The sequence below is a fragment of the Diabrotica undecimpunctata genome, chromosome 6 (assembly GCF_040954645.1).
Source record: "Diabrotica undecimpunctata isolate CICGRU chromosome 6, icDiaUnde3, whole genome shotgun sequence".
Taxonomy (NCBI): domain Eukaryota; kingdom Metazoa; phylum Arthropoda; class Insecta; order Coleoptera; family Chrysomelidae; genus Diabrotica; species Diabrotica undecimpunctata.
The window spans coordinates 126,489,391-126,510,403 of record NC_092808.1 but is presented as its reverse complement, the minus strand read 5'-3'; the positions used below and the strand labels follow the sequence as shown (position 1 = coordinate 126,510,403).

At 33.0% G+C, this 21,013-nt stretch overlaps 1 protein-coding gene and 1 non-coding gene across 2 annotated transcripts in view; one reads left to right on the top strand and one right to left on the bottom strand.

Moving 5' to 3' along the window:
- Positions 1–9,678, top strand: part of LOC140442814 (acetylcholine receptor subunit alpha-L1-like) — a 29,532-nt gene extending 19,854 nt beyond the window's left edge. Inside the window, exons 7-8 of the mRNA XM_072533786.1 lie at positions 1,501–1,670; positions 9,430–9,678. Of these exons, the coding sequence (XP_072389887.1) occupies positions 1,501–1,670; positions 9,430–9,660 (401 nt within the window). The 3' untranslated portion in view covers positions 9,661–9,678. The remainder of the gene's footprint in view (positions 1–1,500; positions 1,671–9,429) is intronic.
- LOC140444795 (5S ribosomal RNA) lies at positions 4,165–4,283 on the bottom strand. Its single transcript, XR_011951345.1, has one exon. It is a non-coding gene; the product is annotated as a 5S ribosomal RNA (ribosomal RNA).
- Positions 9,679–21,013: the final 11,335 nt, after the last annotated feature.

Genomic DNA, 21,013 nt, shown 5'->3' with positions numbered 1-21,013 from the left:
GAAATAAATAAGTGTTGTTATATTTTAACTTTTTTTTATTGGCATAGACTAGGTGTCAATCAGATAGTATATTTTAACTTCTTCTTCTTCTTGATGTGCCTATCCGTTACGAATGTTGGCGATCATCATGGCAATCTTTATCTTATATGCAGCAGCTCGGAAAAGCTGCACAGATGTATTGAACCAGATTCTGAGGTTCTTTAACAAAGATGTTCTTTTTCTTCCTGGACCTCGTTTTCCAAATATTTTTCCTTTCAGGATGGCTTGAAGGAGAGCATATCTGAATTAATTTCGCATAATATGTCCGAAGAATTATAACTTTCGAGATTTGATGGTGGTCAGTATCTCTCGGTTCTTATTTATTCTTCTGAGGACCTCTTCATTTGTGACTCGGTCAGTCCACGGGATCTTAAGCATTCTCCGATATAGCCACATCTCAAATGATTCTAGTTTTTTGCACATATTTTCGTTCAAGGTCCACGATTCAATACCATAAAAAGGGACAGAGAAGACGTAGCATCGCAGCATTCTTACTTTTGTATCAAGAGAGAGGTTGTGACTCTTGAAGAAGACCCCCATCCGATTGAAGGTGGATCTAGATTTTCCGATGCGTGCTCTAATCTCCTGGTTGTTGGTCCATTCTTCATTTATTATGGTGCCGAGGTAGTTGTAGTGCGTCACTCTTTCTACGGGGGATTGGTTGTCGTAGAGTTGATTTTACCTTAAATAGTGAAATATCTCAAACGTGGTTAAATTTAGGTATGGAGAATACCGATACCAAAATAATTGGTTTAAAAAAATACAGCGGAAAACTTAATAAAATACAGGGTGTTCTATTTAATGTAAGCATTTTATAAATGACAAATTGTGCATATTGGTGGATAAGTTTAAAACACCCTGTACAAAATACCAATTAGTTGGACAGATTTTGTTAACGAGCAAGCGCTTCTTGTTTGTTGGTTACAATTTCTCGTCACTAGTCTTGTTATTAATGGATATATCGTTATTCAATTTTGACTAGGATTACTTCAAAATTTTGAAAAAATCGAAATATCTCAAAAACACTTCGTTTTTAGTATAGGTATACATTGTATACATATAGTATACATTGTGCAAAAATTTTATTTAAAATTTTATGTAGAATTCGAAAATAAAATAAAAAATATTAGGTTCTATGTAAGGTAAAAAAACTGACGTCTACTTCCGGTATAACTGAAAGTGCCACATTCAGGACAATATTATATTTCAACTCAGCGTCATCCAAAACCTACACCTTTGAATTTCTAGATTTTTAACGTAGGTAACTGTATGCTTCATTACTTTTAATCAAAAGTTGTCTCGCCACACCCTGTATATGTTTTTAACCGAATATTATACCAATTATTTAGGTATTATTATTTTACCAATTTTGAACTACATATGTCTATTTCTATTTTTTCATATACTTAGTCATTAATTGTTCATATATGTAATTAAAGTGATTTGATCTTTATCTTTTAGTGATGTTCTACACCAGTTGTCTGTACATCGTCGGTTTTTCAACAATCGGTTCTGTAGTAGTAATTAGTTTATCAAGAACCAAACATTCTACATCAATACCGTGGATTATTAAACAACCTTTAATAGGAAAGATTGGAAAAATATTAGGATTGGATAACTACATACAACAAGTAAGTCGAATATTGCTTTAGTTAGTAAATATATAATAAATTGAATTCATTATTTCTTTCAAAACTCTATAATTGTTTTTGTTTTGATCGCTGTGTAGCTTTATTGATCAACGCAAATTGATTCGATTGGCCTAACTGTATCAGTTGGTACATGATGATTAAAGACTACCAGCTTCTCTGATGCTTGTTCCTTTGCGTATTTCCCTAATAGCGACTTCAGCATCCTCTTGCATCCAATCACGTACATCACGTTTTCTTTTGTAACTTCTCATCTGAAAAACTAATTAATAAAAACAGGGTAATGGGAACTACTACGGGGTAATGGGGACCACTACGGGGTAACAGGGACCGTGGTTCTGTCTGTACCTATGTCAATAGTCCCTAGTACCCCAAATGTAACTATATTGGAAAGTTACTTATATTACTCAGTCAAAATGTATGCAATGATAAAAATTTAGGTTAGTTTTGTAGATTTTTCAATGTATAATATCAATGTACACTCAGATTTTCTCAATATTCTAGAAGCTTTTTTACAACACATAATATTTTGGTAAACAATTTCTAGCATTTTACCATGAAAACTCGATTTTATTGTTTAATTGCACAATAACAAACAACAAGCATAGAACATACAGCAGACATAGAACTGAATTCGCTTCTTGCCAACCTACTAGTGTCAAACTGCGCACGAAATTCAACATATTTGTGTACGTAATGATGGTGGTCCTCATTGTCCCGGTCTCCCCTACTTTTTCCTGCCTACAGAGTGTCTCAAACTTCTTCATCTTCTTCTTCTTTTTATATAGACATGACTCTGTCTGTTTTTCAATGTGATCCAGTAAGTTGTCGTTCCATCGTTTTTGTGGTCTTCCTACTGATCGTTTTCCTATTGGGGAACCGTCTTTTGCCATCTTTACTACTCTATTTGTTGTCATTCGGCTTATATGATCGTTTCATTCTACTCTTCTATTTCTTACCCAGTTCTTAATGTTCTCCACCTGGCATCTACGTCGCACATCTGTACTTCTAGCTCTGTCCTATAGCGTTTTACCATCTTTCTTTTAAGTGTTTTCATCTCTGCTGTTTATAACAATCTTTTTGTCCTCTCTGTGTCAGGTCTTGTTTCTGCTGCTTATGTCATTATTGGTCTGTTGACTGTTTTATAAATTATGCCCTTCATTTCTTTCCTGATATTTTTATTTCTCCATATTGTTTCATTCAGGCAACCTGCTGCTCCGTTTGCTTTATTCACTTGATCTTCCACTTCAGTTTCGAGCTTTCCGTAGCTAGATAATGTGATGCCTAGATATATAAACTCCATCACTTGTTCTATTATCTGACCTTCCAGCTCCAATTTACATCTTAGTAAATTTGCTGTTGTAACCATGCATTTTGTCTTAACAAAAACCGACATGAAATTAACATGTTAAATTTCTGGCGGTTATATTAAATTGGTGCAGCATACGTTGTAAATCCTCTTCACTTTGAGAGAGTAGTATTGCGTCGTCTTAATAACAGATTATTTTAAGTTGTTTTTCTCCTATTTGGCATCCTTTTTTAGTTCTTAATTTTTTTATTATTTCATTCATAATCAGGATGAACAACAGAGAACGAAGGCAATCTCCCTGTCTTTCCCTTTGCCAGCTTCAATATGGTCGGTTAGTTCTATTTCTATTTTCACTTTGATTGTGTTGTTTTGGCAGATATTTTCGATCGTTTTAATTATTCTTAGTATCTTAGTAGAAGTATCTCTCTTGCGTACAGTAAGTAGATAACTTCTTTTAATTTGACCCGGTCAAATGCCTTCTTAAGGTCCACGAAACATAGATATGGCGGTTTGTTGTATTCTAATGATTTCTCTTGCACTTGCTTTATTATAAATATAGCGTGGGTGCATGATCTTCCCGACCTAAAACCTTGTTGTTCTTCTACTAGTGTTATAATTTCATTCAGTTTATTTGTTATCACTTTGGTTGTTAATTTTAGTGTTGTGTTTAATAAATTAATTCCTCTTTAATTTTCCGGGTTCAATTTGCCTCCCTTTTTGAAGAGAGGTATTAGGATGCTTGATCTCCATTCTTGAGGAATTCTGTTTTGTTCTATTATTTCTTGGATTAGTTTTAATAGTTGTTTGGTCAGATCTGGTCCTCCGTACTTTAGAAGTTCGTTCGGTATTCTGTCTTCTCCTGGTGATTATCTATTTTTTCATTTCATTAATGCTTCCTTTACCTCTTCCTCCTCAATATTTATTTCTTCGTTTGTCGTCGCCTCTGGTGTTGGTGGTTCATTATCGTCACCTTTAGTAAATAGGGATCGAAAGGATCTCAAACTTAACATAAGAAAAACATTTCTTTTCTTCCAACCGGTATAAGCCCAAAAGAGAAGTTTGAGTAAGCATTTGTGTAATAGTGTAAATACCAATTTAAGTGCTCTGCTTTAAGTGCTCTTTTGTCGATGGCTCGATATTAATTATGTTAAAATAATATCAAAAATTAAGTAACAACATGCGGTGTTCCCAAGCGGTCACCCATCCAAGTACTAACCGCACCCGACACTGCTTGACTTCGGTGATCGGACGAGAACCGGTATATTCAGTGTGGTATGGCCGTTGCCGATTACAAAGGAAACAAATTGATACCAGAATGAAGTAGGTGACCAAGTTGTACAAACAATTTAACAGTTACGCTTTTTAAGTTTTCTTTACCATCTTCCTATGTGAAATTAAACTTATTCGTTCATCTCATAATATCGACTATAATAATATGATACATTTTAAGCAAGTTACTTTAAATAATGTATAACATATATGCAAGCTACTTTGGACAATATAAAACAACAGCTCTGTTAATATTTCCTCAAAGAAACTCAAACCAGCCATGACAAATATAAATTTAGATGCTGAATCCTTTTTTGGACTGCTGAATTCTTTTCAATAAAAGATGAAACAACAAATTATTCAACTATACCTATATAAATAGCCCTGTTCACGTATGGGCCAGAAGGATGCAAGAATACCCCGAATTGGCGAGCGAAGGGCAGAAATGGTTGGTTCCGTTTGCAGCATCTTATTTACTGGAGTTGAGTTTCTCATCAATGACTGGTTTGAAGAGCTAATTTCCGAAAATCAGGCACATACGGAATATGTATTTCTTTACTTTGTAATGTATTTTTATGTAAAGTGATTAATTATTATGTTCTACGAGGTAGTCAAGATTATGTTCCTAAATAAACAACAACAATATTATGATTACAACAATTAGGGCGTTATATTTTTATTTGATATATTTTATTTAAACTATGAAATAAACTCCTTTTAAAAAAATTCCTTTTTTTTTAATTATTTCGCGACCTCTAGAGGGTCGCTACTGGTCGCCACCCACACTTTTGGAACCACTGTTTTAACTGTTTTGAATGAATTTCTCTATCTTTATTTATTAAACAGTAATCTTTTGAATTATAACAAGTCTCTCTTTGTTAAATTGTGGAGATTTTCAGATATATATATATATATATATATATATATATATATATATATATATATATATATATATATATATATATATATATATATATATAGTCTTTGCATGGGTAATTTGTAGAAAGTTTTTGTAATTATGTAGTTGTTATCTTGGCAAACTTGTATCAATATGATGCCTTTTCAGGCAAATCGGTACCCGCCTACATATTTTTCATATATTGACGTGACAACGTCTTAAATTAGGTTGTGGCTCGGAGTCACTCATGAAAAAGTGTAACGCCCGCTCACGTCTGTTACGATGAGTCACCGAACGAGAGAGAGGCCCGCCGGACCGGCGAATGCCTTGCGTCTCTCTCCCACTCAAACATGATCGGTCCGCTGGTGCGATGCTATTTCTCCTATCATCGTCCTATCCTCAACAAAATCACTCAAATAGAAATTAGTTAAGTTTAAGTTTACATGTACAATGTTTTAGTAAACAAAATATATTTCTATAGTTAAAATTTGTGCAATTCTTATTTTCATTCAATTCCTTGTTCCTATTGTGCAATTTAATAATATTCATATCAATAAATATTCTACCGAGAAAAAGACGTTGTCACGTAAAATCTTCGCCCGTAAAACCAACTTTACAGGCAACCGATTTTTTTTATTATTTTTAAATGACCTCTTGCCTTTCGGCCCACAGCCAAGTGAAATTTATGTTCCTTTCTTTGTTGAAATTTGAATGATGTTTTATGCAGGTGTATCATCAAGTGAAATACTAAAACGATGGACAGAATTTTTTTTTTCAACTTCTGATCATAGATGACGTTTTTAGACACAAGAACTGCAACTCTATGCCTATGGTCACCAAAGTGTAGACACCTAATGTCACTGATATCTAGGATATCTAAACAACTTTATTGAAATTAAACTTTCTTAGAATCAGGTTCTTTCAATGTCAATTAACTAACACAGAAATAAAAATCATCCACATTCGATTAAATCTTGATTTATTCTAATGCTTTCTGCATGTAAGTGAATTTCCCATTCTTCATCTAAACCAATTTATATTTAAGATACACAAACAATAACAATTATATGTAGAAAATATACAACGTTTACTTAACAATAAATATATTATTCAATAATAACCTATTTTAATTAAATTTATGTTTTATTATAGAAGTGAATGTAGCCGCAATTTGAGAAGTTTCCACAGTTCAATAATGTTTCATTGTTCGCTTTATCGTTTTAAAAATGATTAAGCCTTTAGGGGTTACCTTGGTAGAGGTAACACCTTTAGGCTTAATCAAAAGCATTGTGAATGTCTCATTGCGTCCGGCGGATTTATAGGCTTATGACTAGACTTCGGCAAATATGCATATTGCATATTTTGCATATTGTGCATATTTTATGCAAATATTTCATATTTTGGCATATTTGTATAAAAGTTTGCATAAAGTGCATAAAAGTTCAGATTTTTATACTGTATTTGAAAATTTTTAAACATACCAATTTATTTCAATTCTTGTATAAAATTTTGTAGTCATTTTAATCACGAAATGATCTAAGTACGTAATCTCTACAGGTACAAAACATTTACAATTTCAAAGAAGATCAATTTAAGTAGCCCTCAACATTCTTAGAAAGTCTCGGTCACTGAGGCATTCAGTTATTGGATAATCGCTAAGGGTTCGCTCATTTGCATTTTATGATCTAATCCCCAAATCTATCTACAATTTATTGTATCTTAACAGCAGGTAAACGGCTAATAGTTTTGTTCCTAATTTAGGGATTTTCCAAAATCTCCCAGTTTATTGAATTAGGTACCTAAACATTTCTAATTTGATGCTCAGATTTGTAAATCATTTTTGTTTTGATATTCAAAGCGTAAACACTCGTTGTGCGTAACAAAAAGGAAGATTGTGATTTTATAATGCCTAAAACAACCAGTGCTTCAACTTGGATTAAACCTTATAAAGAGCTGTCTATGGATATGGGAAAAATCTACTGTTCGGTCTGTGGCAAAATTGTAAGTATCTAATATTTTCTATTAAATATCTAATATTTCATACATACAGGGTGTTTCCAAATGACACTTACAACGTTTGACTGTAGATACTTCTCGAAAAATTGAACAAAACGATATAGTTAATGAGGGGTCAAACTTATTTACTTTTCGAGATACAGGGTGTTAAAATTAAAAAAAATTAAATTCTTTTAGTTAATAACAACAATAACTTTAAAACCAATAAACGTATTTACTTGAAATTTAGTACTCGTAGGTTGTTTTTAAATGAAAAATAGCTTCCTTTAGTGAGAAAAAATTGTCCATGGTACAATACAATGGTGTGTATTTAGAAAAAATTTTCACCTTTACTTTTTTTTATGAAGTCAGCTATTCTAAAACACAATTATTTTTATTGTAATTGAATTAACAAAAAAAAACTTTTGTTGAATTTTAAAATAAGTTATGTGATGTACTAATGGTTAGTAACAAAAACTAATTTGTGGATTAATACTGCATTTAAAACACTTAGCGAGTGTTTTTTTTCCAAACCATTTATTTGATTAACCAAAAACACCTTGTATATTTTTATATTTTAAAGGTTGGGTTAAAATAAAGGTTTTTATTTTTATTTATAGATAGCATGTGAGAAGAAATTTCAGATAGACCAACATGTGAGAACTGCTTCACACATTGCAAAAAAAGGAAAAATAGGAGGAAAACATCAAACTTCAATGGCTAAATGTTTCCAATCTACTTCAAAAAAATTAGATGAGCAAGAAACTTTTAATGAAGACTTGTGTCGCGCATTAGTGTCTGCAAACATACCGCTTTCAAAATTGACAAATGTAAATTTTAGTTCGTTTCTAAAAAAATCGGTCTCTAAGAAGAAATAATGTGAACGGGCTATACTCGTCGGTGTTAATTAATATTAAGGAAGAAATTGCAGATAATTATTTTTACATATCTGTAGACGAAACCACTGATTCCTCAGGAAAGTATATTGCTCATTTATTGATTGGTGTTCTTAAAGAAGATACCTTACCAAAATCCCATCTTATTTCATGCCAGCAACTTGAGAAAACAAATGCTTTAACAATTTCGCGTTTTATACAAGCAACATTAGCAACTTTTTTTCTTCCGACAACTATTCCTTTTAATAAATTACTGCTTATTTTATCGGATGCTGCTCCTTATATGGTGAAAGCAGGACAAAATTTAAAAATATTTTTCCCAGATTTAATACATGTTACTTGTGTAGCGCATGGATTAAACAGAGTTGCAGAGGAAATACGAAAAAAGTTTCCTCTTGTAAATACCATGATATCCAGTGTCAAAAAAGTATTTCTTAAATCTCCTATAAGAATTCAACTTTATAAAGAAATGCTACCTAACATTCCTCTTCCACCACAACCTATTTTAACGCGATGGGGAACATGGTTAGAAGCAGCTAATTTTTATGCAGATCATTTTGTTAAAATAAAGAACATAATTGATACGTTAACAGATGAAAGTTCCCAATCTCTTTTGGATTCTAAACAAACTTTTCAGAGTAACTTGCTTCAACAAGAACTTTCATTTATAAAATCAAATTTTAGTTTTGTTCAAAAAACAATTACTCAGTTAGAATCACCAAAACTGTCATTGTTCGAAAGTACAGCATTAATAAAAGAATTTGCGTCATGTTGTCGGAACGTTAGAGGTAATATTGGAAAAGATATTTTAAAAAAATTTGAAGCTACTATGGAAAAAAATAAAGGTTACCATATTCTTTATGAAGTAGTCAGTGTTCTAGCTGGAAATATTTCGGAAACAGTTAATTTAGAACCAAATGTTTTGGTTAGTTTGAAAAATGCTCCCGTTACATCAGTTGATGTTGAACGAAGTTTTTCCATATATAAATATATGTACTCAGACAGAAGCCACAAGTTTTTGTTAGAAAATTTTGAACACCACTTGGTCATTTATTGTTACCATAATTCTAAATAAGTTTATTCATACTTAAAAATGATGTAGTTACTTAAAATAAATGTAAATCTTAATGAATAGTAGGAAATATTTAGTTATGTACACTTTTTTTTTAAATAAAATTGTTACTATTTTACGATTTTTTTATTTATTTGTATGCATATTTTGTAAAATATTTGCATATTTTCGGGTAACCACGTGCATATTTATGCGCATATTTTCTACATTTTTATTTGCATATTTGCCGAAGTCTACTTATGACATAAAATATTCCGCATTTAAAATGAATAATAATCAATACAATAACCTTTTTATTTTAGGCTACGACTTCAAGTCACAGGGTTACTGCGGAAGAAATGAGAGATCACCCAGTGAGTGAATTTGATGATAGTAATAATAGTGAAGATAATCATATTATTAGGTCACATCTATCGTCTGCCAAGCCAAGCATACAGAAAGACTGGATACTTTTGGCGGCTGCAATTGATCGAATATCTTTTATATTTTATTTTCTACTTTTTGTAATTTTGTCGATTGTATATGCTTTGTAATAATAATATAAAATTAAATATTTTATTTTTATTGAACAATATAAATGGAAATCATAATATGTAATAGAAATAAGACGTGAACCCAAGATAATGGTACGTATTAAAAATAGACCACCTATTCATATTGCAATAATTTAACTTAAATTGTACCATTCATAGTGAACTAGATTATTAAGAAGTAAACTTCTTACCAATACACAATATGCTCGAAGGCACCGTTGATCAATCCTGGTAGATTATGGATGGGGTCGTTTATAGAAGTGAGAAATACAAGAAAGGGTAGATACAAAACAACAGAAAAGAAGCAGGGAAATAACTCTTCAAAAAAAACGCCACTGTTTCTAAATGTTTGAATCCCAAAAAAACAGAAATAGGATATTCATAAGACAAAGAGAAAATTAAAAATGTCATAAAAATAAAACATGGTAAAATTCACTATATCAAAATATATTTAAAATATCAAATATCATAAATATCTCAAAGTAATAAAATAAGTTGACGGAACTGGAGGAAGAACTCAGACATGTGAAATGGGATATTATAGGAATTAGCGAAGTCAAAAGAAGAGGTGAAGATCAGGTCAAACTAAAATCAGGCAACATATTCCACTATAATGGGGAAACAGAATCGACAACTGGAGGAGTAGGTTTATTAGTACACAAAAAATTACAGAAAATGATACAGAGCATTGGCTGCATTTCCCCAAGAGTTATGTATATAAATCTAAGACTAAATAAGAGATACAATCTGAATATAATCCAGGTATACGCCCCCACCAGCGATTACGAAGATGAGATTGTTGAAGCCTTCTATGAGGAAATCGAAAGAGCAAAAAAGCAGGAACCGGCCCATTACAATCTTATAATGGGAGATTTTAACGGGAAACTCGGAAGGAAAAAGGACGAACAAGAAGTAGCAATCGGAGATTTTGGAATCGGAGTAAGAAACGAAAGAGGCGAAATACTTACCAACTTTCTACTGCAACACAAACTGTATGCAATGAACACCTTTTTTAAGAAGAAACAGAGTAGAAAATGGACGTGGGTTAGTCCAGATGGAAGAACTAAGAGCGAATATGATTATATAATAACAGACAAAAAGCAAATTATTCAAGATGTCATTGTACTTAATAAACTATCAGTAGGAAGCGACCACAGACCAGTAAGAGCTAGAATAACGATAAACCTACAAAAAGAAAGAGCAAAGATGATAAACAGTGGCAAACGCATAGTTTGGAATTCACCAAATCAGCCAGAAGCGTACATAAAAAATATAGCAGAAACTTTACAGAGTAATAATCCCAAACCTCTAAGTATCGACGATCATAATAAATTAATTACAGACTCGGTTAGAAACGCACAACTCAAATTTTGCAAGAAAAATTACACCAAAAGTGAAAAGATTAGCAAAGACACAAAAGCTCTCATGGAAATACGACGAAACCTAAGCGAGAAAGAAAAGGGAAACAAAGAAGAATATAGAAAACTAAATAAAAGAATTTCAGCGGATATTAGAAGAGATATAAGAAGATATAATACTAATGTAATTACTCAAACAGTAGAAAAGAACAAAGGTTTAAAGATAATGAAAAGAGAACTCACACAAAGTAAAAAAGAAATATACAAGCTAGAAGATAAAGACGGAAAGACAACAACAGATAAACAAAACATTCTGAAAATAACTAGAGAGTTTTATAAAGACCTCTATACCAGCCAAAGACCACAAGAAAATTTACCGACACGAGTAAAGACTCTCATAAATCAGGGATCGGAAATACTTTTACCCATTACTGTGTCAGAAGTAAGATCAGCTTTAAAGGAAATGAAGAACCATCGATCGCCTGGTGACGATGGACTCGTTATTGAGGCAATAAAAGCAGGAGGAGAAATTCTATTAAAATCAGTAAGCGAACTGCTTAATAAATGCTTACATGCGGGTACGATTCCTAAAGACTGGAACAATGCAGTGATAGTCTTGTTACACAAAAAAGGTGATATTACTAAATTAGAAAATTATAGACCCATCAGCCTCTTGACACATATGTATAAACTCTTTATGAAAATCTTAACAAAGAGACTAACACCTAAACTTGATTTCTATCAGCCCAAAGAACAGGCAGGCTTTAGGAGAGGATATGGCACAAATGACCATTTGCACACCATAAAGATCTTAATTGAAAAATGCATCGAGTATAACATACCACTGGTTCTTGCATTTGTCGATTACGAGAAGGCTTTTGATACTGTAGAGTTTGAAACCGTACTGGAAGCCCTAAATCAAAGCCGAATAGATTACAGGACACGTCACCAATCAAAAACATCTACGAGAACGCTACATCAAGTATACGACTACACGAAGACACAGAAAAATTCAGCTTAGGTCGAGGAGTAAGACAAGGAGACAATATTCCACCAAAATTGTTCACGGCAGCTCTAGAGTCAATATTTAAGAACACCCAATGGCAAGATATGGGCATCAATATAGATGGAGAAAGATTAAATCATTTGAGGTTTGCAGATGATGTCGTATTAATCGCAGATAACTTACAGGATACAGTTTCTATGCTACATTCGCTTAAAAGTCTGTCTGAAAGAGCAGGATTAAAGATAAACTTTGAGAAAACTAAACTTATGACAAATCTCGTAATGAGTGGAAATATAACTATCGACAATAATACCATACAACAAACAGACACTTACAAATATCTGGGACACGAGATCAAAATAAACAGAGACAATCAAACAAATGAAATACAGAGGCGAATAGGCCTGACATGGGCAGCATTTGGCAAACTAAGCCATATTCTAAAAAGTTCAATTCCCATGTGTCTCAAGCGAAAAGTTTATAACCAATGTGTTTTGCCTGTACAAACTTATGGAGCAGAGACTTTAACACTCACGCAGAAATCTGCGAATAAACTAAGAGTTACACAACGAGCCATGGAACGTGCAATGCTGAATGTGAGCCTCCGAGACCACATAACAAACCGACAAATCAGGCAAAGATCAGGAGTTCAAGACGTCATCGAAAGAACCACGAGACTTAAGTGGAACTGGGCAGGACACTTAGCCAGAACACAAGATGGACGATGGACAAGACGAATTATGGAATATAGGCCCAGAAATTATAAAAGAAGCCGAGGACGACCACCGACTAGATGGACCGACGACATAAAAAGAGTAGCGGGAACTTGCTACAAGCGGCCCAGTGTAGAGAACACTGGAAAGAACTGAGGGAGGCCTATGTCCAGCAGTGGACGGGATTGGCTGATTGATGATGAATAAAATAAGTTAATCAAATATCAATAAAGCTATAATATCATAAGAAACATGAGAACGGTTTTAATAACTGAAATCCTCTTTGAAATGGATTACGTTTAGGATGGATTTATTGAAAATATTTACGTTTAGCTGATCCATTTTGACCTAAACATGTTTAAAATAGAGACTGCCCAAAACTATGAAATAACATTTAATAATAAAAGAACTAAAAGTATTTTCTAATCACAAATTGGGTGCAGGAACGGCTATTCTTCTACAATTTTATCAAGCTCTAATTTAAGAAGCAATCTAGATTACGGATGTATATGCTACGAAACTACTAAAAGTCAATTGAACAAACTGGACATCATTTAATCCACAGCATTACGCATAATTTTCGAAGCTTTCAGAACAACGCCAATTAGCAACCTTCAAGTCCTAGCAGGAGAACTGACATTAATTCTTAAAAGCCAATATTTTTCAATGTGTTGTGCTACTAAATATCTTAGTGCAAATGAAACCCTATTCATAATAAACTTAATAACCATTTAAACAAAAAGCTAGTGTTTTTTTGATATTTTCATACATTGCCAAATAAAATTTATTAAAACAAAGTCTAGAAACAAGATATTTGGAAAAGTGTAAGGTGTACATGTATTGTTGTTTTACTCAATTACACAAAAACGCAATTCTAAAAATGCATATATTGGTTTTGTTTAAAAATATTTATTAACAATGAGACTGAGCGTCAAATAAAGTTATCCTCGTTTTTCTTAACGACTTTCCAAGAGGTAATATGGTAATAGAAACCCAAATACTCTCCAGACATATTGGAGAATTTTTTTAATGTCTGTTACCTTTGTTTCATTTATCGTAATAGGTTCTGTATATGCTTTGTAGGTAGGAAATTGGGGGTTAACATTTGGCTTTACCAACTTAAATGGATGGATAATAAGGCCTTCTATGTACCCGGTTATGGTAACATAGCCTGGTGCTTCGCTGCAGTATGTGAACTGTCTAAATTGGGACACAGTGAAATTAATTTTTTGTTCAAGAGACTTGCACGTCTTTTTGTAAAAACTGGGCCATCAGTTATTGAAGTCAAGAAAATCGTTGTGTCTAATACAGGATACAGTGAACGGATTTGCTTTTCTACAACTTAAAATCATATTTTATTATTCGTCAGGCAGGTAAACACAATCAGATTTCCATATTAGTCTCTTAACTGTCACGAAATCACGATCACAGGGTAAAAATGATCACAGGGTAAAAATGAGTGTCCGCGGATGGGGAAATTATGAAAATATTTTTTTAAAGCGTTTGATACTTGAAAGTGTCATCAAAAATCTTACCATTGTATAGTTGCGATTCTGACCAGGACACCTATCAGAAAATATATGCAATTCAGTTATTTCTGAAGAAATCTTGTTCAAAATGTAATTCAAAAGGAAACTGCATACCTCGTTAGGACCTTTATAAGCCTGCCCTTCATGGCACATGTAAAAATGACCAGCTTTGTCTTTTAAATTATGGATTTCAAAGGAATGTACCCATAGCTTATGATAATAAAAAAATTTCCTGTACAGGTATGTTTGGAAAGGGTAAATTTTGCATAAAGTCGAAAGATATACAACAAACATCGTCTCTTTCAGCATACAGTTTTATTACAGTTTGAATTTGGGTATAAGACTTTTTTGCACATCGTTTGTACACGATCAAGTCGGCGATGTGACGGTAACCCTTTTTGCATTATCATTTAGACGCGGATCTTTCAGCACAAGTTGGCGATGTGACGGTAACCCTTTTTGTATTATCATTTAGACGCGGATCTTTCAGCCCTATTTCAAGTCGTTCACATTCACCGCATACGTCCACTTGTCTTTCAAAATTCTAAGAATAAGATTCATTGAAATGCTTAAGATCGTAGGTACTCATCTTTTACCTGTTTTCTCAAATCTGGTCAGTTTTTAATGGAAAGTTCGTACATAGTTTTAAAACCAAGTTTAGCATCAAGATACTGCATCACTTTAGAACTGTTATAATGGGATTCTGTATGTTTTTTTTATCGTACCATTGTATTCTGTCACCGATGTTGTTTAATGCCTACACTGAATCAGTTTTTGAAATAGCGTTAAATAATCGCCGCGAAGGTGTTAATATCGGTGGTGAAATTATTAACAACATCAGAGACGCCGATGACACCGCAATAATGGCAGAGAGTCTAGAAGATCTTTAAACCCTGTTGAATGCCGTAAACAACGAATGCACTGAAAAGGGCTTAACAATCAACGCAAAAAAAAACAAAATGGATGGTGGTCGGAAAAATTAATATCGAAGACTCAGTGCTAAGATTAGATAACAAAATCCTGGAAAGGGTGGAACACTTAAGATATCTGGGTAGCTGGATTGACTGCAGGGTTGGAAGTGACGAGGAAATTTCGACCAGAATAGAACTCGCACGAAAAAACTTTATTAACTGGCGTTCTGTATTATGAAGTAGAAGTCTGTCGTTGACCACACGTCTAAGAGTATTGAAGTGCTACGTCTGGTCCACTTTGTTCTATGGATGTGAAACCTGGACAACAAAAATAAAAAATCTCAACAAATTAGAAGCGTTTGAGTTATGGTGTTACCGTCGCATGCTCAGAATCCCGTGGACAGCACACATATCTAATGAACGCGTGCTAGAGACCGTGCACAAAGAGCGAGAATTGATCAACATCATCAAAATGAGAAAGGTCCAATACTTCGGTCATATAATGAGAGGACCTAAATATCGCTTACTCCGGTTAATCATTCAGGGCAAAATCGAAGGAAAACGTTGGGTCGGAAGAAAACAACTGTCCTGGCTGCGTAACATTAGACAATGGACAGGTCGAACGGTCGAGGAACTGTTTCATCTAGCTGCTGACCGAGAATCATTTCATCAGCTTGTCAATATGACGATAGCCAACGCTTGAATACAAGCACGGCACACAAAGAAGAAGAAGATTATATTCTGGAGGTTTCACATGTCAACGAGTATTGTGCTTGCCCTTTAAGTCTAAGGGGATATTACCAGCTTTCAAACGCGTATTCAAACTTTGTAGTCGTCAGTTAGAAATGTCATATAAGCTGAGAAAAGCTTTCTTACAAATTAGTATTTTATCACGTTCTTTTCTAATATGATATCGAAATTTGCATTTTTTATGACATTTTGACTACGCTCCGTACATCTATTGTGCCACCTGCAAAATTGTATATTGTGTATGTGATGTGCGAAAAAAACTTTTGGTTTTCTCGCCACAGAATTCTATATCTAATATTTCCTTCCTTGAAAAAATTTAGCTTAGGTTAGGTCTCTGTCCCGAAAAACCCAAAAATATTTGTCTCAAAATCTTAATACAAACAATAACAAACTTGGCTTAATGTGCAAGTCATAAGTATGTATTTGGTAATATAAAACAAGTTAATAACAAACAATTTACTCGAAAAGCACTATAGTTTTTTTACTAAAAGTTTTTCCGGCAATGTTGACTATTCATTGCAATGAAGACGATCATATTTTCGTTTGTTTTGCTTCCAGTATCGAGTCGCATTTTTCGCATAATGGATCTCTCGGGAGAACTATCACTATTACTACTACTTGTACTAGACATGATTTTATCGGTCATATAATTTACAAAAACTCTAAAATATTTAAAATAATGGAATGTAAGATGGTTTACCTTTGACTAAATGAATCATGCATGATTACAAGTGGCGCGCGACGAAGTAACGCCATTGAGTGAAAGAACAGTATAAGCGTCGCACTTTTACCGTTCTTTCACTCATCTACCAAATCGCCCTGTATAAAGGCGTTGGCAACCAAAAAAATAAAAAAATACTAACAAAAAGGAGACAGCTATTCAAAAAAATTAACAAAATGCCAAAACCCGGGCACGAAGGGCCCACATCCTCGGGCACCGAGTTGTCGAACTGAGCGCAGCCTGGAGCGGAGACTTGAGGCCCGAACAAGAAATTTCAGTTTGATGATACGTCACTAGAGAAAGCAGGAAAAGAGCGCCTCACGCTAGCCTGCATTGGTCGGGTTAGGATATCGTGTTAGAGGTCTTGTACCCAGGACTTCCACACGAAAAGCATTTGGTCTGGAAATAGAAAGGGATGGCGTGGAGCATTGGAGCGCGGTGGAGTGGTTCCTGATAACATGAATCAATATGTCGTTTTTGATGTTTATATTAATCTTTCACTCACCGATTCAATTACTCCTCTAGAAACTTACCTTTCAGTGAACGCACAAATCGATTTGAATACCATATACATCAATTGAGAGCCACCTCTACAAAGAGATACTACTCTCGTCTCTAGAAGGTTAAAATACCAAAACTAGATTTTATCTTACTCAACTATCCCAAATATTCGCACAATCTTTCCGAAATAAAACAATAGTTCGAATCTACCATCTCCATATATCCTGATTTCAAACGAATTTTTTCTAATTTCTCCAAAAGCAGCAACGCTGTAGCTGCTGCAGCTATTTCCGAAAACAGTATCTCTGTCACCCGAATAGCCAAAGATGTGTGGCATATATACTGGAGAACTGCAAGCACCCTCCAACTCACTGAATCAATGTACCAGCAACGATATAAATTTTCTTATATAGCATTTTTCATATAAAAATGCTTGCACGTCATTCAAGATTTACGACGTCAGAACCCCACAGCGTTGCCAAACCATCAGAATAGTTATTAAGTGAGGAATTTTTAAAATGTCAACTATTTCTCAAACTATTATATAACAGTAAATACACTTAGTTTGAAGACTACTGCAACACACTAAAATACATAAGAAAAATTTTAATACAAAATTATATATTCTAAATTTTAAACTTACCTCTTTTAGGGCTTTAATAGTATAAACGTCCCGCCATTATTTCTTGTTCAAAATAATCTATCTTATATGAAAGCTTATCAGCTTTCTACAGACTATTTATTTGTTTTGGCATAGCACAATCACAATACACAACAATAATTAGTTTTTAAAGCTATTAATCTAAATTTAATATGTATTTATAAATACAATTTATTAATATATATTATATTATGATCAAATTGTGTAAGAAATCAAAACATAAACAAAATTCTTACTCTAAAAAAGCGGCAACACTTTATACACTTTTGTCACACGCTGAACTGTTAATAAAATTTGAAGTATTCCCGTATCAGTTGCGTACAATTGTCTAATCTATTTAATTAAAATTATTATTTGGTGGAATATTATACTTATAGAGTTATTTCATAAAATTTATATTATTAATAATAACACATTTTTTTGGTTATTTAATGAATATAATTCTAAAATTTCCAATATAATGATGATTACATTTTTCTGATTATCAGGCCATGTTACGCCTATGAAAGATCGAGCAGCTCCGTATCGAGCAGTTCCGTATGGGTTTTGTATTATTAGCTGTGTTAGGAAAATTTGAACTCTAAGGTTGACGTTCTGGAAATTTTAAATATAAGTCACTTTATATAAATTGTGACGTGCAATCATTTTTATATGAAAAATGCTATATCAGATTCTCTGTCATAGATAAGAGGGTTAGGTTCTCTGTCAAACAGATATTCGCGAGGAACCGCAAAGTGAGCGACGCCTGGTGGTAGATTTCAAAAGCATCCACTTCGGGAAAATCTTGAAATTGTCATTAATTTGTATACATATTATCGGTTTATATAAAATTTAGTAATTAACAATGACTTCGACTTCAAAAAGCTATTGCAGTATTCCTCAATGTGCATCCTATTATAATTCACAAAAAAAATCCATACATAAGTTTTCGCTGGACGAGAATATGAGAAAAGTTTGGCAATGCATTTTGTGAATTGGCAAACCTATAACCAAGTAGTACATGACTGCATAGATAAATTACACCTAGATTGGTAACAGGGATAGCCAAGGTCAAATCATGTTCGGATTAGGCGCCCATTCGCTTGGTGGCGCTGCTAGTCTCGTTCCTGCACGGAGTGAGTGTGCTGTGATCAAGTCAAAGTTGAGTTTAGACAAATACGGCGCCATATTTGTATTTGTTTTATTTTTTATAATTTATTTTATAATTTAAAATTTTTTGTATAAATAGTGCAAAATCGTACAATTTTCGACGATTTTTTATTATGGAATCGAACACATTACATGGAATAACAATGTAGAGACGAAGAACTGAACAAAAAAGATGTGTTCCAGATTGCATGGATACTACCAAAGAATATAGAAGACGCTTAAGCGTCTATATTCTTTGATACTACTTTTTTAAGTCCAGGACATTATATGGATATGTTTGATAAATGGGTGAATGCTGTTAAGAGCCCTAATTAGAGAATGCTGCAAAAGAAACTATTTATAACAATTTTCGTGTATGCGCTAGTCATTTTAAAGAGGAAGATATAGTCAATGTTGGAAATAGCGGTATTATGAGAACAGCCGTTCCGAGTTTGTTTTTACCAGGACCAGGTAAGAACTATTATACCACTGACCTATATTCTTATTCACATTATATCTGACCTTTTACTATAACATTAGTTTATAAATTTAACCTAAAATTATATATTATAAAACCCGTCTTACTTAGCTTAGTATTTGAATTATTTGTAGGTGGTGGTTCAACAACTATCTTAAAAAGCATCACCTTAGAGAGGGTTCGGCATAAATTTCTACAGGTGTGCGCCTTTCAAAGTTGGATTAGATTAGCAGACCATGACTACACTATCATGGAGAGGTCTATGAGCTTGCCTGCTTTAAGTATGAGGATGGATCTGTCCCTCTCTTGTGAGTGAGATTGGTCTTAGAGTACCATATTATAATACCATGGTTTGCCTCATCTATGTACTTTTAATGTTCCATTTTGTAAAACAACCTATGGTGCTAATAGCCCACTGAATAGATACTTATCTTTGTTAAACAACCTAAATGTAAATGTATTTAATATGTCCCTCAATAAATATATAAATATTAGTAGAAGAGTTACTGGTACCATAGAGTTTGGAAACTTAACTGTGTAAAATACTTCATGTTTTTATTGTAACTAGGTAATACTTTACATATTTTTTTATTTTTGTTATGTTATTTTTCCATCTTTATTGTTTGTGCTGGATTTTAGAATCATAGAACTAACTGTTGGGTTTATAGGTTTTAAAATGTCATTACATCTTTAATTATATATATATATATATATATATATATATATATATATATATATATATATATATATATATATATATATATATATATATATATTGTGTACATGCATGTGTTTGTGTACATAATATATTTTTATTTCACATTATTTGATTTTATTATCTTCAAATACTGTGTACTTAACCACTAAGTTGTAACACTTAATCGGCTTGTCCCGTATATTAGCCTGCATCCACATAGACAGCGGTAAGGCGTTCAGAGTTATGAATAAATAAATTTGAATGTGTTGACAGGGATCTTTCCTATTCTGTTGATGACAGGGATGGGATGTCTGATCTTAAGATGACATACTGGTGAAAAAATCTGTTGATTGTAATTGTGTTTGTCATTTCAGGCATAAAAACATTATTATCCTCTGTTGTTTGGAGTTTATACTGAGCAAATAAAGTTACTATATCAGGTTTTAGCAAAGCTTACATTCTGGGTGAAAACTTTAAGCATACCTTAGAAATAAATTATTTACCTTATCCATTGTTCTTTTTTTTTGTTCGTTTTTTCTATTTGCTATCATTCGGTTATTCCTCATTCTTGGGTTTTCTTTTTGCAAGAAGCAATATTTTGCTAATCTAATCAAAATCATAATTTTGTTGATAACCAGAATATTTTTCTGGAACTCATATTATGATTCTGATTATAAGAATAAAAGTATTATCGTATAAATATATAACATATAGTATGAGTATAAATGTATATAAACTTCTTTCTAGAACTAAATCATTTAATTGTTCTGTTTCCAACTTAGCAGGGTCCTTGAGTTCTCTCTTTCTGTGAGTAGAACGCCAGACTGTAAGAGTTTTCACTGACCACTGATAGTGTGTGTTATTGCATTAGGATGAAAGTACTACAAAAAACTCAGAATG